Source organism: Fusarium vanettenii, assembly GCF_000151355.1.
Source record: "Fusarium vanettenii 77-13-4 chromosome 14 genomic scaffold NECHAsca_23_chr14_3_0, whole genome shotgun sequence".
In the NCBI taxonomy this organism is placed as follows: Eukaryota; Fungi; Ascomycota; class Sordariomycetes; order Hypocreales; family Nectriaceae; genus Fusarium; species Fusarium vanettenii.
In genome coordinates this window covers 81,551-105,472 of record NW_003315862.1, presented here as the reverse complement: position 1 = coordinate 105,472, position 23,922 = coordinate 81,551, and the positions used below count along the sequence as shown (strand labels likewise).

Below are 23,922 nucleotides of genomic sequence, written 5' to 3'. Positions count from 1 at the left end.
ACTCGTCTATTGGAATCGACTTTTTTTTTATATGTCCCTAGCAGTGCCATCATGCTCTGAAAAAGAAGACTGAGGCATCACCCATTGATTATGTCGAGGTCACACTAGCCTATTCCCAGCCATATTTTATTCTTGCCCGTTCTCTTAAGAGGGAAGCCATACAGCAGACAACGAACCCCGACCGATCTATTAGACACCCCGTGACCTATCATCTGAGGGGTAAAACGGAGGCTTGTAAGCTAACCACCTGCCCAAAGCGATACTTGACATCAACAAAATGTGTAGTCTAGATACCTAGAGTGGCGATGACATACACGTGTGTCCTAGACTGGCTGTGCACACTGCCTACACCTTACGGACTTACAATAACAGCATTCGAAGAAGAGACCGCGCTCTGTAGTCTTACAGGCAGGACAGATCCACTCAGCTAAGCATCCGTTGGCCTTGATCATCCATGAATGCTCCGTTTCCTGTCTGGCAGAGCAATCGTTGTGCGACCGTCCTGTAGTCGTAGTCAAAGCAGCTTGGCTCGGCTCCGGTTGATATGGAATGTATGGATCATTTTCTGGTTTATCTTCTGCATTATCGTGGTGTTCGCAACAACTATGTATCTTGTACTGTATTGTGTTCATGACCCCTGGACCGAAGAGTCGTACATGTACTTGGACTCGTCAACGTGGCAAGACAACAGGCCACACAAGCGGCGACAGAGAAGTAAAAGTAGAATTTCTATCGAATATTTATAGATTAAAGAGGGCGCTTATTACGGCTACGACGTACGCACTTTTGTGATTCACAACAAAATATCACCTCATCCTATATAGGGCGGTCCGGTGTTCCCAGAACAAGTCAAGGTTTGAATAGCGCCATGGTACCAGTTTTGCTGTTACACTGTTCAATCTCAGCTGCAAATGAAAGAACTCCGTGTCTTACTCACGCAAAACCCTCTCTTTGGAGCTGTTCCCTGCCAGTGGTTGGCGACCGCTGTGCATACAGCCGTTGTAGGACGACATGAGTAGGTCCATGTACGAGCTGGGCTTTGTAGACACGGCGAGTAGAGGAGAGTCATTTTTGTACACAAGTCCAGTTCAGTCTGTGGCTATCTCGGTCCTGGGGAATGCCAATCCGATCTTGATTCGGCTCTGTATCTCGCGCAGCGGCCAAAATAGAGATACAGGACATGGGGCCAAGCTGGCCGCGTAGTGCTCAAAATCGGGTTTAGCTTAGGCCACTCCTCATTACAGTCAACGAATAAGGTATAGACCCCCCCAACGTCTACGGCCTTTTTTAGTCACCTTGTCAGTGTTGGAGGCAGCGGGGCGGCATGGTGCGTGACTAGGTTTGTGTGAGATGCGGGACCAACCACTGAGCTATAGAGATGAGGGCTGGGTGTACACCTACGGATGGCCGACGTCCATTTCCAGACGTTTACCTAGTGGGTAGCCAAACATATCATGAGCCAACGGATAACGGCAAAAAAGAAACGTCTCTCTAGTTTTCTGGATGACCGGGTACTTCGGACGCTCTTCTAGCCTGCTTATAAATAGCTATTCAAAACTCGTGCTGGATCCTAGGACAGAGCTCGTTTCATCTCTTTAATAATTGGTCGCTGAAAGAAAGTGGTCGAAATCTTTTCCACGCCACGGTTGCAAAAAGCTCCGAATCTTGTGCTACCGGCGAGAAGGCTCAACAGCATGTTTCACTCCAAGGCAATTCTTGGCCAAGAGATCTGGAACAGCCACCACGACATTTTGGCCCCTGCATCCGAAAAAGAGATCGCTCTGCATTATGCGAGAGCAAGGTCGCTGTGTCGCCACAGCGGTGCGTACAAGATCTTCATGACGTGCTCTACCCACCTACGTACTAACCCAGTCATCTAACAGGCTTGTCGTTGCACGACATCAAGAATTTGACGCAGAAGTTCTGGGATTTTCATTTTGATCGTGAGTCTTGGATTCCATGGCCCGGTTTGCATTCTAGCCTAACGATGCCGTCAAGTGGTTGCCGCCCGCGACATGACGGCGTTCATCATCGCCACGATCCACGTAAATCTTTGCATTGGAACGCTCGGTTCTTTTTCCGAAGAGCGCCCCGACCTACATAACCTGCTCGACAAGCTTTTGAATTTTGACGTGTGCGGCGAATTCATGCTTACTGAGGTCGGGCACGGCCTGGATGCTCGCAACTTGGAAACGACCGCGACCCTGCGGGCTGATGGCTCCTTCGATCTCCACACCCCTCACGCAGCAGCGTCAAAGGCAATGCCTCCGACGACACCATGCTGCGGCATCCCCCGAGTCGCCGTGGTCTTTGCTCGCCTGATGGTGGGCGGGAAAAGCCACGGTGTCAAGCCTTTCATCGTGTTTCTCAGCGACGCGGGGACGATGCGGCCCGGAATCACGTCGCGGATCCTACCTACGAGACCAGGTACCAAGCCACTGGATCATTCCATCACAACCTTTGATCATGTTCGTCTACCCCCGGATGCGCTGCTCGGTTCTCTCTCCAAGCCAAAGGGTGAGCGCACCGAGTTCTTGCGTCAGATTTGGCGCGTCTCGGTCGGTACTTTGTCACTCTCCATCATGGGTATCTCTGCCATCAGGGTGGGAACGCGCATAGCTGCCGTCTACAGCGAGCGAAGGACGATCACGGCTGCTGATGGACGCTCCACTACGCCAATCATGGGTTTCAGCACTCAGCAGCGCCCTATCGTCGAGGGGTGGGTCCAGGGCAAAGTCCTGACCGCGTTTGCTCGCTGGGCCGTGGATATGTGCCCTGACCCCACTGATGCGACGCAGCATGCGCTGGCAACGATTTTCAAAGCGACGGTCATCAAAGCTGCACGGCTTCTGGGTGATCTCGCCGAGAGGTGTGGCTGGCAAGGCCTGTTTGCGTACAATCAAATAAGTGAGCTGGCGCTGACCTTCCAGGGCAACTCTATTGCCGAGGGGGATACATTGGTTTTATGTATACGTATGCACTTGGGCATAACTCAGTTCTTCATCCCAGGTCCTAGCTAATCTCTCTTCTAGGTTTAGTATCCGAGCTTCTTGGAGGGAAGTTCAGGTTACCACGACCGCGAAATGAACTGACGCCTTTGGCACAATACGAACAAGAGCTGATGGAAGGCCTTCGTGCAAGACTGGTTGAGATTGGAGGATATGGAGAGCATCGCGGTCCAGCTTTCGACCGGCACATCCTCCCTCGATGTCGGCCGCTGGTTGAGGCGATCGGTCACCGCATGGCGTACGAGGCTGCCGAGCGCTCCGGAGTTGCCCCGGACGTGCTCGAACTGTACGGGCGCATGTGTGTCGACAGAGATCTGAGCTACTCGCTGGGAGAAAAGCTTTGGAGCGGGCCTAGTAAAAATTTAGCGCCATCTGATGATCCATACGATACTGTGTTGGCCCAGATCAGAGCGGAGTCGGCATGTGGATCCGAGTTGGACGACTACATCACGGCGCCCATCGTGTCAGACGAGGCGTGGGCCAATTTTGTCGAAAGTCTGCGTGTATTCAGCCATCCAAAGGATACTAGAAGTAACTGGTCCAAGCTGTAGATTACCTTGTAGAGACCTGTACTTTGAACGGCCGTGAAGGAGCATTAGGTAGAGAATAGAAAGGAATATTGGCCGCAGAATATTGTTGGCGTTCAACGAAGCACGTAGAAACACTGTTGGAAGAACTGAGAGTTCCCCCTAAGCTTCAGGATCAAGATTAAAGTTTGAAGTCCTACGATTAAGGTTTAAAGTCCTAGATGGGATCATTCAAAGATATAAGGCCCCAAAGGGCCTCTCATTGAGATTATGAAAACATAACTAAGAATAATCACAATCACGACAACAAGAACTACCTTTTGTCAAGTGCACTCAGCATCCCTGCGCGACACAACAACAAACACTACATAGTATGTGTCACATCAAAGATACTAGCAACAACCTCGTTCAGCAACAATGGAGCCCAAAGCGAGGTCGGGTCGATGTAACAACAATACTGGCACTGAGATCAGAGCTCTGAGAGAGCCAGGCTGGCCTAGGGCTCTGGCTTGTCTGGGCTTGGCTTGGGTCTGCTCGATACCTTACGAGACCTACCGGTACTAAAGCTGCTGCAAGCAGTGGGCAGACCGTCCGTTGCGAGTTCCACAGTGTGCCAGTATCTTTTGGGGGAAAAGCCTGCCTTTTAGAGTCAGAATCTGGGCTTGTGCTAGTGGACTGCACTGCCAAGCGTGTCGATATCGCGAAGCTGGTCGACGCCACTCGGCTATATTGAAGATTACGAGTACATCCGAGAGTGTATTGAGAATCATTTCTACTACCATGGGCATCTACCTATTCCTTAACGCCTGCTCCTCCTTGGTGGTGATCTCGCCTCGACGTTTGCCTACTCCCGTGACCTATGTGTGTTCTTCTGAATATTGTCTGTTACTCACCTACTCCTGCACGTATCCTGTATTCAAGACATCCAGCTTGGAAAATCCCTCCCACACCGTCGTTAAAATCTTTGCCTAGAGATATGTGAGCTTTTTTCCGTTGTGCAATAGGATGGTGAACATACAGCGCGCCCAGATAGTCTGATAAAAGACAGTTGCGCATGACGGGCCCTGGGATCCAAACGGACTCCTCATCTCTTGTGGGTCACCAACGCAATCTTTCACCCAACAGATAGAATACTCATACTCGACATCCCACAGATCCTTTTCCAAGCTCAAGAGGCACTCGTCACCAGCTTTCATGAGTCCTTTGGTGGCTGACCTGCCACACCAAGCCTCTGCAGTCATGCTGACTCGCGTGCCATAGACCTTAGCGTTGCCGGCCAAGACCTTGGTATCGTAACAGACGATATCTGACGGGCTGGTTTGAGCGGCCGAGGTTGTCGTTATCGTCTTTGTCTGGCCTCTTGTCAATGATGACGTCAGTAATGTTGTTTTAGTGTCTGTAGAGAACGTTGTGGATGCTTTTGTGGTATACTGAGTGTATAGAGCAGTGCTCGAGGCGGCAGTCGTTTCCACGACAGAAGACGCGAGCGACGTCATCCCAGTTTGCGTGCCCGATACCACATCCGTCGTATCTGGCTTGGATGCGAGATTGCTCCTTGTAGCGGATTCTGCCGTAGAAGTTTCTCGACCTGTTGGTTTCTGAGTTGCGGATGCAACCGACACCGTAGTTGAAGTTGTGACTGAAGTTGCCGAGTACGTGGCTGTCTCCATCGTACCTGTCCCCATCGTGTCAGTGTTTGATGCAGTTCCTGACGGTACTGTCGCATGTTTGGCCGTAGAGGAATCGCACGACCGATCCATGCTCCGGTCTGATGTTTCTTCTGACGCTTTCGAGACTGATGTTGTCGGTGGGGCTGTATTTAGCGTGGTCTCGCCACTGATGCTGGCCGAAGTCACCGGCGACGTGGCCGTTGTTCCCGTCTTTTTGGAATCTTTAACCGATGTTGTACCCGAGGTAGAGATAAACGAGGTTGATGTCGTCTTTCCTTGTCGACTTTCCAACGTGGAAGTCGGTGAATCTGTCACAGAAGAGTGATCAGACTTTGTGCTCGTGCCGACATACGCTGACGTTTCCATCGACGCTGTCGAAGCCGCAGCAGATCCCTCACCATCTGTAGTGGAGACTCTCGTGGGCAGACCAGTGGACCCTTGACTTCTATTAGCTATTGGTGCAGTTGTCTTTCCGGTTTCAATAGTGTCAGTTCCCGAAGTCTCTACGTCGTCTGATGCCGGCGCCTGTGAAGATCCTGCGGTACCGCCTGTTGGAAGCGAGCCTTGGGCTTGGCTTGATGCTTGGGTGGTTGGTCGCGCTGCGGATGTAACGCCTGATTCAGCGATCGACTCATCCGACGATCCGGCCGTCGGTTTGCCCGTTGGGTCAGGGCGTATTTCCGACTCCGACACTGATTCTCGCATCGAGCTATGTGAGGCGGAGTCGATGGCTGTAGGAATTGGTTGTCTTGACAAGCTCGAGCCCAGGCCGGATGGGAGCTAAGACGCGTAGGATGCGCCAGTCTCGGTCTTAGTTTTTTCTTTGTCCTTCACTATACTGGTTGATAGATGCTAGGACTCGGAATACTGCGAGGTGGATGGGAATGCGGTGCTAACCAAACGATCAATTGTAGAGGCGGTCGCGCTATCTGGAGCTTGTTCGATCTCGAGCAAAGGTGGGCAGTCGTTTGTCCATGCACCAGAAAACCGCGGTACCCTATATGGCACGTTGTAGGGTACATGAGGATAGATGTCGTCAATGTCTACAGCCGGATTGAGAACCTCGATCTCTGGGCGAGTTACTCCCAGCTCTCTCATTACAATAGCAAACTCCTGGCCCTCTTCGGGCTCCCATATTCCATTATCCCAGTTGCATAAGGCATAGGCCATTGGGACCCAGCAGATGAGAATGTAAAATTTCATTGCCTAGTTTATCTCAAGGCGACACGGCGATTGCGCCCTGAGGTAGAAGTGTTTGGCCCGGTTTATAGAGTATTTCTAGAGATGCCAAACCTATATTGGACTCTGTGAAGGACTGATTGGGCCTCTTCTAGCCCCGATACCCTGTGAACCTTTTCTAGAGTGCCCTGGGAAGGAGGTTGGATTTACCCTGGGTTAACAAGGCGGATTTAGGCAAGCCATTGCATCATGTACTCTAGCAGCCGCCTAGAGGTTGGTTAGTTCTTACCAAACGTCTCTTTTTTGCTCAAAAGATTACGTCACAGAGAAAAGTCTAATATCGTCTTCAGGTTCTAGGTTCATTTTGTTGTTCATTTTGACATGCACATGCAGTTTTTATGCAGATGCAATATTTGACTCTGACGTCCAACTCTAGATCGGTTTCCAAAGACACTAGCCATTATATACGCCGCGATTACAGTGAGCCGCGTGCTGAGGTGGATCCTCAGAGACGCTGATGCGTTAGGAAGAATAGCAGACGTGGAGCGATCTTCATCAAGTGCAACTTTACAATGAGCCTGGCCTTGCACAGTAACAAAGCCCACAGAGGTGCCAGTTGTACTTGAAAGTTTTGAATATATTACACTAGCCGGTCTTGTTTTTATCAAACTTAGCAGAACAAATGTCTTCGTACCAGCATGTTACCCATTCTTATGCTTTATCTTGTCCTGGAAACCAACCCCTGGCTCTAGGGCCTGGGCAGGACACAAAGATACAGACAGACCCCATCACCTTCTTTTGTGTTTTCACCCAATCCAGCATCCATGAATTACCAATTTTACATTGATGTGGTCAATACAATGCCCAAATAAATCGCCCGGTGGCTATAATGCCGGTTAGACTGCGTGACGCAGCTCAGAAGGATTCGTATAGATGCTAGACGTTATCTAAAGGCGGAACGAGCTACTACACGGCTACCTCAATGCAGATTCAGGCGATGAATTGACCATAAGTGGCAACCAGGCCTTCCGACTCCTATATCAGTTCATCAAAATGTCCCTTGGGAGCTGGTTTTGCCTGTTGGCGGCATAGTGACGGAGCTGGCGATGGCGCTGGAGACCGTTTGAAACGATCTGACCACAACTTGGAGAAATAGTGGAGCACTCCTGAGCGGAATCCAAAGCTGCGCCGGACACACTCGGGACCACCCTCGATAGATGGCATGATACTAGATTTTCCACCCTTTTTTCGGTCAATTCCGCTGCCGTGAGATATTCTGATGCAACGGTAATTGTTAGAGACCATCTTGCCTCAAGATCAAAATGCGCGACCGTGGACGTCGTCTTGTTCGAGGAATATGGGGTTCTAAATACCTACGTTGTAATAAACAGTGAGACCCTGATTTGGCCGTGTTGGTCCCACCACTCAGATACTGCTGTACAGTAGATAACCGAGGACAGGGGGGGTTCGGAGAAAAGCGGACGGCTGTCCAATGTGTTGGCTCACAATCTAGTTTTAGAGACCCTGATAATCTCACAATGGCACACTATACTTATGGTAGCCATGTCAGCAGCCCAGCTTGGCTCAGTTGTTGTATGTAGCTTGGTGTAGTTTTCGTCTTTACATGTCGACAGGGGAGGTCACGCTAGAACGCCGTAAATGGGTCTCAACTCTTGATGCGACAGACCTACTAAATGGAATTCACAGACAATGACCGAGCTAAAATTACCTATTTTGTGCCTATGGTGAGATCTTTCTTATTCAACTTAACCTGATCAGTTGCGACGTGATAAAAAGCCGGTTTGGTTAGTTACTGGCAAGGTGATTTACGGCCCTTCTTATTTTAGCCTGCCATTGGCCGACGACAAAAATGGCCGGGCGATGGTCGTAGGTCCACGCAAGTAAACAGAAAGGTATTTGCAAAGTCCTGTTTTGGAAGTATGGGCTCAGCAGACCTTCAATTCCGTGCCCTTGGCCAAAGGCCGAAATAGCTCTATCCGGCCAACAAGGGGTAGAGGTTGCGAGTATATAAGAGCCAAGGGAGAAGTCAAGTCTTTCCAATCCCAACACACAAGCATCTCTACCAAGCAACTTCAGAATGGCCTCTAGCCAAGCTACAGACAAGCAAACTGCAGTGGTTGAGCCAAAGCAAGAGCCGGTGGGTGGCGATGGAATGGACGGAATCCAAACAGGTGGGGGGCAAAATGAAACTACTCCTGCCGAAGACAAAGGCTCGTCAAGCGGGGAGAAACAGCCACCCCCAAGCCAATCGTCCACCAGCGAACCACCTGCTGAGCAGGGTCCTCCTAGTGGAGGAGGAGGAGGAAGCGACACTTCTAAGTCGAATGGGGAAAACAAATCACCTCCAGACAAAGATTCCAACCCCGGAACAGACCCTAATCAAGGTGGCTCGGGGAAAACGGCTCCCCCCTTGAGTGCAGAGAGTATAAATTGGCTTGCGCACGACTATAAGGAGGGTTCTCAAGGAAAAAAGAGGCCCCGCCCAGATTCGGCCAAGATCGACAATTCCGAGCAAGGCAAGCCCCTTTTCAAAACAGATAATGGTTCTTTCAACTACCGTGTTCCGTCCGGACTTTCTACCGAGAATAGAGAGTATGATGAAGACCTTCACGGGGATCTAATAGGGAGAGACGAGGTCCCCAATAATATGAAAACTTTGGCACTGGTGAGCGATGGCAAGGTGCCGAGGTATCTCAACCAGTTCATCCAAGGTAACGCACTCATATTACGGATTCAGACGACTAAGGACAAAGAATTCATCAAAGGAAGCGGGAAGCCCCTTACTTCTGACAAGCTCCAAACCCAATTCAACGATAGACGTTGGGGTGACGTATACGACATACTGGGCGTAGCAATACCTGGCGACGAAGACAAGCCAAGGGAAACGCTGGCAAAGATTGACCCGGAGAATTTGTATGCATTCCAGAGTCGAATGAGCCTGTTCATTCTCATTCAGTGGACGGACAAGACGACCTCATTTGTGAATCGTCAATGGTGGCGTGATAATTACGTGCCAAAGCACATGTCACCGGCAGATAAGCAAAAGATCTACACCATCCGATACCAGGAAGCGTCGCCCGCTGGTTCCACCAGCTTTGTTGATAGATATCGACAGAACAACAACGGATTCAAGGACTACAGGCTCCTGAAGTGGGCTGTGAAGTACGAAAAAATGTACTGGGAAGCCAAGCATCCGGAGACACCATTCCACAGTGGCCGAGAAAAGTCGCCGTCTCCGATTAATGACGATATTGCCGGACTTCGAGAAGCAACAATGCCGCCTGGAACAGTGCCTCCCAATCCGAATGTCGACGTCCGAGACACAATCGAGTCGTCTTCCGACCGCGAGGCCACTGGACGGCAGCAACGACAAATCTCTGCACCGCCGCAGGCTTCCTACCAGCAGTCCCCACCACCCCAGTCACAACCCACGCCACTAGGCTATCCCCACCCCTATCTACCGTTTGCGATGCCACCGTGGCAAGCCTACAACGGCTCCCCTGCATCGGGCGAGCCCCTACCATCGCAGAACTACGCCCCCCAGCAATATCCCCCACCTCATGGACTTCCAGCGCACTACCCTCAGCTGCCTTACCCTCAGCCGCCCTACTACCAACCCCAGCCCCATTCATTTTATGCACAGCCACCTCAAGCTGTTCCTGCGCTGTAAAGGTTGGAGAAAGCTGACGGACAATCGCCATCGTCAACATCACTAGCACAACGGCGGGGCCCGACAGACATCGGCCGGACAATTATTCCCGTAAACCAGTCGGAGGACCGGGAAACAAGTAAATATGCAGGTTTGTTTTGTACGTTGTGTTACCAGCCAGCGCTTGGAAAGCGCGTGGATGGTTGGGTTACTTTTCATTTCCATTTTGTTTGATTTTTCCCTCGCAAGCACTCCTTAGAACACTACGTGGCTACTCGCTATCACGCATGTAAATATTCGAGCTTTTCCATTACTATCTGTGCCACTTTCAAATCTAGACTGGTGTATATCCTGAAGATAATTCATGCTGTGATGTTGACTTCTCACTTGCCACTTGTGCAGAATCCTCACTTATCAATGCTGCATCTGCCATGAAATAGCTGTAAGCCGCAGGAGTTGGAGATTACGGGGTACCAAGTCTAAGCATCAATGTTGCCTGATAGTAAGAATTCCATATGGTAGCAATATGCTTGCTCCCGAGCTAGATGGCATCCATAACACCAATCGCACGATGACTTTGGATACCTTTGTAGCATCGTCTAAGCTACTATAGATCGAAGCTTCTTGATAGGGTATGGTTTCGGTATCCTCATGTACCTATCTGCTAGGCTTCGCGTTTCTGCGCTATGGGTCGCCAAGGAGCAGCCTAATGAGCTTACCTCGACGCCGCACCGACGTTGCAAACATATTTGATGTAAATTTTATAATCTCGATTCAATCTGGCCCATCGGCAATACCTCCCGCAAAGGCGCATGGTGGTATTCTCCGTGTCCCGCTCCTGCGCGTTTGACAGCCATGTTTCGCGATTGTGGTTTACTGAGTCGAATCTCACGCAAGCTGATGGATGGAAATTGCCTTCAAGCAAGGGCCAAAATTTGACGATTTCAGTGTTCAGTCTCCGTAATGTGGGCTAAGCCATTACTGAATCCTCGTCGTTGGGTCAAAGTGGAGGTTTGTCTGGCCAATTTGGCCGTTTACATCCAGTACTTTAGCGCAGGACAGTCCCTCCACAGCCATCCGTTTCTGGCTCTCGAAAGGCTCGAGAAGTGATGCAGGCCAATACAATCCAACATTGTCATGTACAATGCGTACAACAAACATATATGCATGCACTAGCGGTCTGTAAATATAAGTATTCCAGACATCGTCGCGACTGTTTGATGAGGCAATTATTCTTCCTCCAACCTCGCCACCCCAGAGCCACCGCCCAGATTTTGCTCTTCTTTCGCTAGACCTTATCATCGATAAGCGGGGATCTGGAGACAGCTGGGATTTTGCCAAATTTACATGTCCCATTGTCGTGCCGCTGGGCGCCGTGCATCCTATGGAGGAAAGAGGCGCCACCGGTTGGCTGTCCAGAGCCAGCTGGAACCATCCTCAGCTGGAACCACAGACTCAATACCTTCTGATTTGTTCAGTCTACCTCTTGATCTTTGCCTATCATACGCGCCGCAGTCTTCCGGTTTATCGCGTCAATTCATGCCAGAAAAGGTCTATGGCGTTGGCCCTGCATATACTGGCAGGAGCATTCGAGCTTACACGATACTACGCCCGAGCAGTAAAAGGGCCGGTCCTGCCAGATCTTGCGGACACTGCTGCCTGTTTCGCCCACTCTTTCACCACCCTCACCCTCGCAAGGACACTGTTACGAGGCGATAAGACAACAAGGGCATCGTACCAGGCCCCTGCGCTAATGCGACCGTTGCTCGCGCTGATTGCCATCGGCTACGAGAACGCCTTCATCCATGAGGCTTCAGTCAAGCTCCTACATGCCTTTCTCTACACCCGGTTGATCATTTTCCTAGCCAAAAGGATTGGGATGAACAAGGTCCAGTCATACGCCACAGTGTACGCTCATGCGGTTTCTCTAGGCGCTATTGTGGCCATTCATTACTCAGGTCTTCCGGGGGGCGTCCCGGTATACATCGGCGCGGTTGGCGTCGTGATGGTCTTCAATCATCGCATGTCTGCTGCTCTGTCCAAGTCAGCGGAGTCTGGGCGATATACACAAGACACTACAAGTCAATCAATCAGCAGACACATTGGGCCGGAAGGGATCAAGTCAGCGTTCGGACAAGCTCTCATGCGGATGTCCTTGTGGATAGGGCTGGTCAATATTGAGACTATCAAAGCACAGGATCGTTCTTCCATTGCATCTGCATGGACGGGCGATGAGTACGTTGAATGGAAAAACTAGTGGACAAGGATATGGGGTTCAGGCAAAGGCTAAATAGTATAGTTGCAGACAAATGAGGTTGTAAAGCAACTGGACGTTGGGGCACGGAGCCGCCGCCTAGAGGGCAAAGGTGCATACTACCCGGAACCAGAAGAGGCGCTGGGGGTGAAGCGCGCCCATTCATTCGTCTCTATTAGCCCGTACTACGACTGGCTGACCTTGCTGGAATGAGGATGGAAATAAGGCAAGAATCACGATGTTTGTAAACGACCACAGCTAGCATCAGGCAGTAGCCTGCTGCCTGTGTTATTGGAAGACTGAACATAGGTACAAGAGGCCGACCTTCGTCGCTCCCTTAGATAGAATCAAGCAGCGCAATGAAATCTCTTCTGATCACACCTTCTGTTGCACAACTAGTGCTTTGAAAGACCTGCCCGAACACCGAATCCTTCCCATTCCTCACATGGTAATGTCGCCACCTATTATCTAGCGTAGCTCACGACACAAGAACCCGCCATGCTATACGTCGAGATATCACCATATTGAACAGGCTGATAAATAAACTAAGGAAGAAACGTCCATACTGCTGGCATTGACACGGCGTAAAAGAAGTCGTGGAACTCCCAAAGATGGACTAGATAGTGATACTGCGCCTAAAGGATCCTACCTACCGCAGGTACGACGACGTCAATAGATGTTCGAAGGCGCATTGACATAACGTGTTGTACCTGAGGCAGTCCCTACCTAGCCTTAACGCTTACGAGTCACCTGATGGCTTCTGCCTTTGATTGAGCTCGTTGTGTTGCGCGGAGCCAAATGAGGACAACGTTTTCATGCAAGTAACCTGCAAGTACCCCTGTCAATTCCAGTGTTCTTTGATAAGTATGAGAATTCCTGTAGTTACCTCATGGCGGCTATGGTGCATTTTGTGGAGGTATTGGCGCCCAATTCCATCACTCGAAATGGCCGGCTCTTGATCACTATAGCCGCCCCACCCACTGCATCTTATTATGGCAAAATCGCCGATAAAAGCTGCCAGCAATGTCAGACCTCGCTGTAGCCCCTGCCTTGGACGGAAATTCCATTGTTATTTACTGTTCCAATTAGGCTTTCGGATCCCATGCTATTCAAAACGGTAGGAATCCAAGGCCGGACGGCGAAATAGTCAAAGTAGGCTGCAGCGCCGTGGGAGGCACAGACGGTGTAGTAATGAGGCTTGATACTCAGAGTTACCCTCGAATTATCCCCGTATTTCACTAGTAGTGATTCTTTTAACTCTGTAGTAAAATTTTCCTTTTTCTTCCCGCCCTCCCAGAGGTTTCCTCACAGCTAGGTCATCATCATCTCAACGGTAGCCAGCACTCATGGGTTACGGACTGAACCAACAATGCAACACTCAAAGTCGTCAAGGTCGTGACCAGATCCCAATTGAAAGCAGTGATCATGAGCGGCAGACGATCATCTCCAGTAAACTATCGCTCCAGACAGAAAGTCTTTATCTCGAAGAGATCATTCAACACCTAGAATACATGCAGGTATGTACCTGGGTGAAAGGGACCGTTCACTTTTACCGTAGCTGACTAGGGCTAGGATATAACTCTACCAGATGATGCCATGATTGATACACAGAAGGAAATCACGTGGTCTATGCGATCATGCCTCGTTGACTTTCTTGTCGAAGCCCATGGCCACTTCGGCCTCGCGCCTCAGGCCCTGTTCCTCTCCATCAACCTCGTTGACCGGTACTGCTCAAGGAGAGAGGTTCGTAGGGATCATTATTGGCTACTAGCCAGTGCCGCCCTACTAATTGCTTCGAAATACGGCGACAAGACATGCGGTGACACGAAACGGAATCATCCGTCGATCCGAGAAATAAGTGGGTTATGCTGCGGCGTCTTCAATGCGGCAACGATCATCCAGATGGAAATGTCCGTCCTCAACACTCTCGATTGGGTCATTGGCCACCCCACGATCGATTGCTTTGTGGAAATGCTGCTGTCGGTGGGAGAGCACGACGATGAATTCAGGAATATGGTAGCCTACATTTGCGAAATGGCTCTCTATCACCGCGACCTTATCTCCACCAAGCCCTCCATCATAGCTGAGGCTTCTTTCCTGCTCGCGCAGGAGATTCTGTGGCAGGATGCGACATCGCATGTGGGCACAAGTGACCACGTGCGCGGGACGCTGCAGACTTTGTCAGCTCACCTTCGCCATGCCCGGCCTGTTCTCGCTAACAAGTTTTCGACACCCAAGCGATCCAGAGTAGCGCAGCGGCTTCTTAACTTTTGTCACCAGCATACATGATAAGGACCGCGAAGGGATGGATTGTGTGTTGTACTTGACTAGGTAGAGCCGCACAAAAAAACCTATGGCATTGTTCTCAAGCTTGCCTTTTCTTCTTGCATCAGAACTTGACGGTAGACTCATATCAGATTGTCCGACGCCAGACTGCTGGTCTACGGGTGGCTATCGTAGCAAACCTAGAGCGGTCCACGTGAGATAATAGAGTGCTCACTCGTAGCCTTGGCACCTTGCCTTTACCTTGGCATGGGTATCGATCTACGCTAGAGTAACGTGGGAAGAGCAGAGACGCAAGTAGGCCAGATGATCGCACTCAGGAGGCACCTATCAGCCTCTACTATCCCCTACCAATTATTCGAGACCGCAGTGGCAATGAAGACCGGACATGTGGTTCCAAAAAGACGTGAAAAATGAGGTGCGCGGCCTGGTAGAGGCTGGCCCAAAATGTCTAGCCAATCTCGGACCATTCTACCAATCCTAACTAGAATCGCTTGAGACTCGAGCCTCTGGCAGCGGGTGGTGTGATATGGACGCTTAAAGTACTACAATCGAGAATGTCATATTTTGGGCTTTTTCAAAGCGGCCACGCAGGGAGAGTCCCCTGAGCTGCACCCTCTTTTGTCGCCTTTTACGGAGTAGATGGCCGGCGAGAGTCGTAGATTTGAGCAAGCTTTGAGCCGAGGGCGCATTGTAAGCCAAGTCCGTTTTGGCCACAGGCCGATCACCTTATAACCACGGGCTACCCGCTTTTCCAAGCTCAAACACCTCAGCTACTAAACACACTCGTATCGAAATGCATGTGGAGTCGCAGCGTGTGAATGGTCTTGTGAACCTGGATGCAATCTACCGGCGTGTAATCCCATTGCTATCTTCACTTGCACCTCAAAACCATGACACGAGCGAAATTGACCAGGACTCACGGCTGGGGCTATACTACGTGCTAAGATCATTAAGAGAAAAAGAGGCATACTGGTTCATTGTTGGTCAAGCCCGGCCTTATGGGAGCATGGTGGCCGCCATAATACTACACGATTCTCCCGCCGAGATACGACTAGCGATTTTGGAAAGAATGGGGGAAGCCAAGTCGGAAATGATTGAGTTGCTCGCTTGGATGGAAAGGCAGAGAAAGCTGAACAACCCACACAGTATTTTCCCCTCAGTCATTACAAGAAGTCTTCTGAATGGATTGCTAGCGACGGGTTGGCAAGATATCTGTCATCTGTGTAAGGGAAAGTTTGACAAGGAAGGTGACGATGTTGTGTGGAAAAAGTGCAAGGCACATCTGATGCATGTTGAATGTTTTCGACTCGAGGTTGAAAGGGGCGGCATGCCATTGTTCGGGCCTTGTGGCTGTGCTGGGGCGGCTTCGTAAGGCTACCACGGTTTTACTAACTAGCAATCGGATCGGCAAAATTAGCGCCGACAGTCTTTTGTACCAGATTGTTTTCAGAGGTCGGGGGCATCTAGAAGACAGAATTTATTAAAAGTGCTGACTCTGGGGCACTCTTTCCCTGCCGTGTCAACTGAAGTGCAGTGAATGTCAAAGAGGACAGGTATCGTTGTGCAGATCGAAAATGGTACTCAATAGCTCACGAATCCCGAAACGCACACGTGGAAAAACCTCACATGCCAAAGTATCTGGCTGTCATTCCGGTGACAGTTTTTCATGTTTGTAGACATTTCTGTTGCCTCTCTAACCGTTGGAGTAGCTGAGGCTTCCCCCTTTGCTTTAGGACCAAGCTTCAAAGCCCCAAATTGAATCGTATGATATAAACCCTTAATGAACTATCATCGCAACAATGATAATAATGACCTTAGTGTTTGTCAAGTGCACCTAAACAACTGCGTAATCGTACTACACTGACCACATAAAAAGAAAAAAAATATGTAGAATTCATCAGCTTACCCTGGAAGTCGACGTCTACGTCCGCTTCCTTGCTCTCACGCAATACAATCTACAAGATCAAGGTCTAACTCAATCGCCCATTTCCCACCAGGAGGATCACAGATACCGGCGAGAAAGTTTGGGCTCAGGCTGTTCATGCGATGTTGAATTCCATCCTGCGCTCTACTTGTAGTTGAACAGGAGGTGATGTTGAAGGTGACAGGGTGTCACGTGTGAGCCAAGGATCCTAAGATTCAAGCTAGGTCCTTCAGGGGCAGACATGAACACTACACGAATACACTGAATTTTTGACCAATGGACCAAACACACATACCAACAGGCTATCATCCAGGCGATTCGGTGGTGTTTTGCCCAGAACTATGCTTCGTTGAAGCGCCCCGAACCAAGAGAACGGCCTCTATCATGGCTCCATACCTACGTACTCCGCAGGCTGCACCTGTCAGCAGGTGAGCCAAGGTGTATGTCTGGATGTCCAGAGTCAAGGACCTTAAGACCGAAAGCAGGTCCTTCAAGAACATACACTTGACGAGAACACGACACGAATACACTGGTTTCTGATCAATGAGTTGACTACGCTTCATACTTGACAAGAGGAGTAGATCTTTCTTCACCATGAGAAAAAAGGGAAGACGGGATCCATTACAAGCAGTGTGCGATTGATCTAACCGGAAGAATACAGCAAAACACCGAACCTATGCCCATGCGATTGCTACCGTCACAAAATCGAATATTAGACCTGCGGCTGACATTAGAAAGATTCTGGTTTCATTATGCACGACTACGGAGGCCCGCGGCGAAGAACGACGCAGCCGTATCCGTCACATTATGTTCAACCGCCAGATTACCTAGGCATATGCATAATAGTCCCTGTGTGCGGGTCAACATATACTATTTCGTTATTTACATAGAATAACAGCCATATACTTACTTTTTGTGGCTCTGGTACGTCTTCGGTAATGAAAAACCTCAAATCACACCCCCTCACGGCGACGACGTTTGATTTAAGCCACACCTGCATACCCACGCCCCTGCAACAGACGGGTAGATGGCGAGAATAGAGCGTCTCTTATTGGCCTCCAATCCGCTTAAGATCGTCCTGGTGAGCATTACGAGGCCTAATATGGTTCCTTCAGATGTTTCAATGCATAGGAAGAAATGGTAGAAAGCCCAAATTAGGCCTACTTGCCGCTTTTCGTGGGATACGTATATAAATACAGGCAGCACCATGGATTACCGGTAAGCCATCTACCACGGTGAAGCCATTTCGGAATACCATGGCTCCAAAACGAAGGTTAAGTTCAGACGATGATGCCGGAGGCTTGCCTCTACAAAAAAGGCGGATAACTGAGCTTCTCGCTGCCCTCTCAGATCGAGGGGAAACAAATGGCTCCAAAGTCAATCACGCCGATCTTGTAGAACACCATGAACCTCAGGCTAATGGTACGGTCAACTCTTCGCGCCATAAGCGACCCGCCCCAGACATGGAAGAAAGCTCTCTGCCAGAGCGTAACGCTAAGCGACCAGCACTTAATACGACCCACGGGAAGTCTGCCGAGTACGAGAGTAGACTGAAGATATATCAGATGCTCCATGAATGCACGCACTGGGACGCTTTTTGCTACATCTTGAATACGGCTCATGAGCTTGGCGACATGACGTTAGCCCTGACCCTTCATGACTCTCCTTCAGCCATGCGTCTCAAGGCCCTAAAACAGCTAAGACCAGAATGGAGGGAAAGATTGATTGAGTTGGTTAGCGACATTGAACATGAAAAAGAGCTTTTCGATCCTAGATCTCTCTTTCCTACAGTCGTTACCGATTCATTCCTCGACTTTCTATCCATTTCAAATGCCAACATGCGAGGGAAGGCCATCGTGTGCGTCATATGCGAAAGAGGTTTCTGCGGAAAAAATGTAGAAGGAGCGATCGATATCGAAGAAGTCATTTGGAAGGACTGTGGAAATCATCTGATGCATACGAAATGTTACAGGAGCAAAGTCCTTGAAGGCGATATGCCTCACGTTGGCCCATGCCCATGCGTTCCGGCGTCTGATCTGACTTAGATGACGCCTCCCTAGAACGTGGGAGAGAGTTTGGCAGACGATAGACGGCTCAGGTGCTCTTTAGCACCATTCGACGGTTTGGAAAGGGAGCGGATGAAATGATGTCAGAGGCTAGCTAGGTACCGGTATCTACCAAGTAGTCCCAGTTCTTATAGTAGTTAATAAAAGATCGTTCCAGCTTTATGCCTACGAAAAAACGCTCTGGGGGTATTCAAGTGGCATTATAATCTGATACAAATCGTATCGGTTACATCTTGGTATTGTCTTCAAGCTCTATAGTAACTTGGTGGTAGTTGTGTTAGATGTAACTATGCTTCAATGTATTCTTATATGGTCATCTTATGCGGTCTACGACTTGAAAACATGCTCATCGATTCGGCGGTCATGTCTTTATATTTTTCTAGCAATGCATCTAAACCTATAAATCCTGCGCCGTCGCTTTCAAATATATAACTATGAGCACAAGCCAGAGACAGCCCTTTCCGGATTATCCGATAACGCATTTCAAAGGCCGCGCAGCGAACGCTTAAGACGGTCTCCTGCCAAGCCGCGCCCCACGGTATCATTAGCCTTCGATGACTCGATAGGACTACACAGTCTAGTAGCTCTGGAAGCCTCGCTTCAACGGATCACTCACTGCTATATGGCATGTTCCACACGTCCCTAATCGATTCCTTGGTCCACTAGCTGGCCGACGTTGGATAGGTATTTCTTTTCTCAGCGAAGGCTGCACGCCCCCGTTACCCAGAGTGTCAAACGACACTCATAATCAATGCTTTAAGTCAAGCGCGTGGCAATTCGGAACCCTCGTTCGCCGGCAGAATGGTACCGTACGCCAAATCCAGCTATGGGCAAGAATAACCCGATGTTTCTTTGCTGCCCCGGCCGTTTACGGGCTACCCCATCAATGAGGCCCCGTAATAAAGGGCCACTCCGGTATCATTCTAGTGTCCGTTGCAGTCTCTGTCATAAGAACGGACAACTTTGGTGATTCTCGCGTCTCAATTCTATGCAATGATGCCCTGTAACGCAACAGTTTACACCGGTCAATTGGGAAAATGTCGTTAAAGACTACTCGACAGAGGCGACGAGAAATGGACTCGAGTAACACAAGTCATTATAAATTACTAGGCAAGGTTAATTTTAAGCTTGGACTGCAAATGAGCCTTCAATGCCTGCTTGCTAGAGATCATCCGTTCATAACAGACTAGAGTAGCGCGGCCCAAAAGCGCCTCTGGCCGATCCCGCATGTAAAAGTATTTCGATCGTTTTAGACACTTAGCCAAGGCGTCCCAACACGAATCCCAACATGATCTCGCGTTCTATTTAATCTCTACTCCTTGTCCTTTCTCTCCTCTTGCTCTTTCTTCCTCTCTAACGCGCTCTTACTAGGCAATGACTTTAGTGAGAGGTACTGGTAGTTGAGACAACGATGTCCGAATAGCCCAAGTTACCGACCCATTCCGAGGGAAGACATGAACAAAATCGAGATCCATCCAGTGTTAAGGAAGGAGCAGCATGGCAATAGTCAATGAAAACTGGCGCTGCCAATAATTGACAAACTCGGTACTAGATGGGTGAGGCGGGAGGGCGACCGTATACTCATCGACCACGCGATACACCCAACAGGCTGCCGATCTGTAAAGAAGCCAGTCGTAGTTCAGCAACAGCAACAGCTTCCGCAACACCATAGAAAGTACATTCGAAATTGACCACCCGCTCCCATAGTAATTCATCCATTCGAATACGATAAGCCATCAACTCTTGTGGTGGCAACAAAAGGCAGAGACTAGACGTCCTGCAATTGCTCAAGCTGATAGAGCCGCTAGGTCCTCAAATATTGTTTTATTCTTTATATTTCACTTCTTCTCTCCTTTTCTCTTTGTTTCTTCCTGTTTTACCCTTCTTCAGCTTCTTTTTATGTCTCATTTACTATATTTTCTTATTTGTTTCATTCCGATTGGTTCCACTCCTATTCGACTTTGCGCAAGTGAAGGGTATCCATTGCTTCTTTTCTTATTTTCTATCTTCTCTCTCTTACCTCTCACTCTTCCTGTAGTTGGCACACAGTTGGTATCCTTGGAGATTTTCTTGTTTTGCCAAGCGCTGTGCACTAATCCACATCTCGGATCGTGACGTACGATTGTAGATCCCCTTGTTTTGCGTGGTTGTGTTGGACTGCGGGATCGGCTTACGACTCAATTCGTAACGTAGAAACCTCTTCACCCCACCAGCAAATACCTGCTCTATTCTCTTCTTCGGCCAAATCTAACTTCTCAGGCTTCCCGCGACGGCTCAAACCGGCGTACTTCCGCTCGTCCAATTTTTGCCTCTGCGTTGTGTGTGTAGCTGGCCTCTGATTTCGGTATTGGGACGCCAATATGGACAGTGTCCTGTACTGACCGTCAAATAGAACTAGTGAAAAACGGTAGCATACACTCGAATTCATTCCGAGTGGCTATGGTTCGGCCTATCTGCCTTCGGAGCTGCCTTCCGTATACCGGCTCATAAAGGGCTGTTCGAGAGCATCTAATACCTAACACTTAATGGGACCTAGGGTGGCCGAATCGGTCGTTCGGTTCACTATGAGTATATATGTTTCAAAATGGCCTATGATAGCTCTGCAGGGATAGTATTGCTTGAAAGTCGATTTTTGTCTTCCCACGCCCTACCTCGACCGTTGGCGACGCCTTATTTTAGCCTTGATGACGTCTTGTTTGGGGCGTTTACCACATCTTATTTTGGCCATTGACAACGCCCTGTTTTAGGCGTTCACCACGCCTTGCTTCGGCCGTTGACCATGCTCCCGGTAATGGATCTTCTTTCATACGTACACCCCTTCAATCTCACCCCATCCCCTGCCTGACTTCCCAACGGCCTTCTTCAGTCACTTACCGCTGGGTGTCTATTGAAGACTTGAGACTACCCCAATTTTGGACTCCCTGTGACTTAGATAGGTCATAAGTTCACATGACTCATCTGCTACACAAGTATAAAATCTCGGTTCATGACCTCAACACCATCTAAAACTGCAAAGTCTCGTCATGAGAACAGCCCCAGTGCCAACCTTACAGATCAAAGCGAGCCGGGCCACTTGGATTGGGAAACCCGCAATAGAGCTAAGTTAATCTCATCCACCTAATTTAGCATGGAACAAATCTCTAATAAAGGAGCAGAAAAAAATTTCCCCAGGTCGCCACTTCCGTCTTACACCTGCGCGTTTTGACGACCGGTACCAAGGAGCCCGCCCAAGAACACGCCAAACGACCGGCAAGCGACAAAACATCAGATCACGGGGCCATATGGTCGGGGTTCCATTTCCACCGGGGATAAAGCCCCTCGAGGTATCAGCCACGACGCGTGAGAACGGCTCCTTCAGGGCAGCCATCATGACGTCGGCGAAGACACCGTCGCGTCGCGTGGATGAAGGCCGCGCGACTCGCCGCACGCAGCCCTTAGAAGGACTTCAATCGACAAGCTAGTTCAGCTAATAGCACTATCATATTTGCAGTCAACCCGCCAGGGCTCGAGACCTCGCGACATAACCCAGCCACCGACGTGCAGACAGCCATATAAGGCATCGCCAAGAAAAGCCGCACCACCCTCGAAGACAAGATCAAGGCCGCCGAACAACTTTGCCGTCCGTTCGACAACACTGCCGCCCAGTTCACCAGAGGGCTCTCAGCCCAACACGTTCCTGCGCTGCAAAGACAACCCAACAAAGGCCAGACAACACATGCATTGGTGGTTCAAGTAACGGCATCCGAGTCTTTGCCAGACACGAGGAAAAACCCCCAGTGCGCGCCAGTACAGAAGTGGCGCAATACGTCAACTCGAACGCCTACCGCAGGATGCAGCTGCTAGGCCCCAGTGTTGAGATCCGTTGTTTTGACGGATCAATGACTATTCCGATCCATTGGTGGCTGGGATGTGGATGTCTTCTTGTCTATAGCTTACGCTGGTTAGCGCTATTCTTTCTTCTTCTTCAATGCAACACAACATGCTCATTTCAACACCCAGGGCCGAGAGCGTTGACACCACCAGCCAGACCTGACTCGAGGGGAAGTCATGACCCAAACCGGCCTTGAACCGATCGGCATACGAACCTCACGACATGACAGACCGGATGAACCAACAAAAACAGTTCTGGCCCCTTTCCTCAAACGACCACAATAACATTCCCAGCTCTTTGGCACTGGCCGATGTGCCCGTCTCATCGAGAGACACGTGCCGATCCCATAATGTGAAAGATGCTCGGACTTCACCCACGCGACACGACGATGCCAACACGAAGCGAGATGCAAAGGATACAAGAAGCCCCGTCACGAGGAAGAGTGCAACTCAATTCAATGTGCAAGCCATTGCAGTCCACACGCAGCAGTGTACGAAGAGCGCCCTGCGCGTCCAGACGGGTGAACGTTGTCCTACAACGCTTCTCTAGGAACGAGAAGGGTGAGATCGGACAAGCTGGAGCCCGTTGGGAAGGAGAATGCTCAGCGACAATCCATATCGACCTCACAGCCTCGTACGAATAGGCAGAGGACGCAACAGCATGCATGTGAAACACCTCACCCGAGCCACATAGCAACACAGTCGACCTCCTGAAGACCGCTCGACCCGTGGTCGATGGGCTCATGCAGCAACTGCACGGCCAATGTCTTCAGATGGGACACCATCCGAAACCTTTCAAGAACGCAGAGGTTGTTATGATCCCGAAGCTATGGAAAAGAGACGTCTCATCACCTAGGTCGTGGAGATCGATCTCCCTCCTATCGTGCCTCGGCAAGGGGCTTGAAAGACTCATTGCTCGGCGGAACGCGTATGTCGCAGCCACCTACGGCTTCTTACACCTCATACGTGTGGTCGGATATGCCGTGATGGCCGGGAAGGTCGTGACGATGGCCACCACGGACGTACAGGGGAGCCCTCGATGCGGTTACGAGGAATAAGATGACACCCCGACTATAGGAAACACTCACGAAGAACACGCCGCTAAACCGCGGGCTTACCTAGGGGTTCTCCGTGTCACCAGCCTTCTTTCTCCTCTACATCCAACTGATCTGCTTCGTCGGAGACACACAGAGGGAGTCCCGAACTCATAGGCGGCCAAGTCAAGATACATCCCCCCAGCCGTACAGTTTGGCTACGCAGGCGATACGATGATGCTGCGGATCAAAGACACACTCAAGAGAACGGCGGCGCTCGCTACAGTGGGCCTAGAGAAGCTCATCCAGTGGGGTGCGGAAAACGGCATCATATTTCACCACGCAAAGACGGAGGCAATGTATTTGTCGAGACAGTAGGAGAAGGCGAGCCCCCCCGTCTTCCACTAGGGCATCCCCGAGACCGCGAAGCCATC

At 50.0% G+C, this 23,922-nt stretch overlaps 6 protein-coding genes across 6 annotated transcripts; 5 read left to right on the top strand and 1 right to left on the bottom strand.

The window, feature by feature from the left end:
• Positions 1 to 1,694: 1,694 nt before the first annotated feature.
• Positions 1,695 to 3,559, top strand: NECHADRAFT_88461 (uncharacterized protein; the record flags this gene model as incomplete). Its single annotated transcript, XM_003044254.1, has 4 exons — positions 1,695 to 1,821; positions 1,884 to 1,943; positions 1,999 to 2,973; positions 3,033 to 3,559. The coding sequence occupies 4 exons, from the start codon at positions 1,695 to 1,697 to the stop codon at positions 3,557 to 3,559; spliced, it is 1,689 nt and encodes a 562-aa protein (XP_003044300.1).
• Positions 3,560 to 8,482: 4,923 nt separating this feature from the next.
• On the top strand, positions 8,483 to 10,075 carry NECHADRAFT_88459 (uncharacterized protein; the record flags this gene model as incomplete). The annotated part of the gene is made up of 1 exon (XM_003044253.1): positions 8,483 to 10,075. The coding sequence occupies one exon, from the start codon at positions 8,483 to 8,485 to the stop codon at positions 10,073 to 10,075; it is 1,593 nt and encodes a 530-aa protein (XP_003044299.1).
• Positions 10,076 to 11,017: 942 nt separating this feature from the next.
• On the top strand, positions 11,018 to 12,311 carry NECHADRAFT_88458 (uncharacterized protein; the record flags this gene model as incomplete). Its single annotated transcript, XM_003044252.1, has 2 exons — positions 11,018 to 11,065; positions 11,256 to 12,311. 2 exons carry the CDS (start codon positions 11,018 to 11,020, stop codon positions 12,309 to 12,311), a joined length of 1,104 nt encoding a protein of 367 aa, XP_003044298.1.
• Positions 12,312 to 13,654: 1,343 nt separating this feature from the next.
• Positions 13,655 to 14,597, top strand: NECHADRAFT_88457 (uncharacterized protein; the record flags this gene model as incomplete). Its single annotated transcript, XM_003044251.1, has 2 exons — positions 13,655 to 13,825; positions 13,881 to 14,597. The coding sequence occupies 2 exons, from the start codon at positions 13,655 to 13,657 to the stop codon at positions 14,595 to 14,597; spliced, it is 888 nt and encodes a 295-aa protein (XP_003044297.1).
• A 3,177-nt stretch (positions 14,598 to 17,774) lies between these two features.
• Positions 17,775 to 18,563, top strand: NECHADRAFT_88456 (uncharacterized protein; the record flags this gene model as incomplete). Its single annotated transcript, XM_003044250.1, has 2 exons — positions 17,775 to 18,376; positions 18,491 to 18,563. 2 exons carry the CDS (start codon positions 17,775 to 17,777, stop codon positions 18,561 to 18,563), a joined length of 675 nt encoding a protein of 224 aa, XP_003044296.1.
• A 1,859-nt stretch (positions 18,564 to 20,422) lies between these two features.
• Positions 20,423 to 21,951, bottom strand: NECHADRAFT_88455 (uncharacterized protein; the record flags this gene model as incomplete). The annotated part of the gene is made up of 7 exons (XM_003044209.1): positions 20,423 to 20,468; positions 20,605 to 20,616; positions 20,759 to 20,895; positions 20,967 to 20,978; positions 21,459 to 21,468; positions 21,636 to 21,682; positions 21,775 to 21,951. 7 exons carry the CDS (start codon positions 21,949 to 21,951, stop codon positions 20,423 to 20,425), a joined length of 441 nt encoding a protein of 146 aa, XP_003044255.1.
• Positions 21,952 to 23,922: the final 1,971 nt, after the last annotated feature.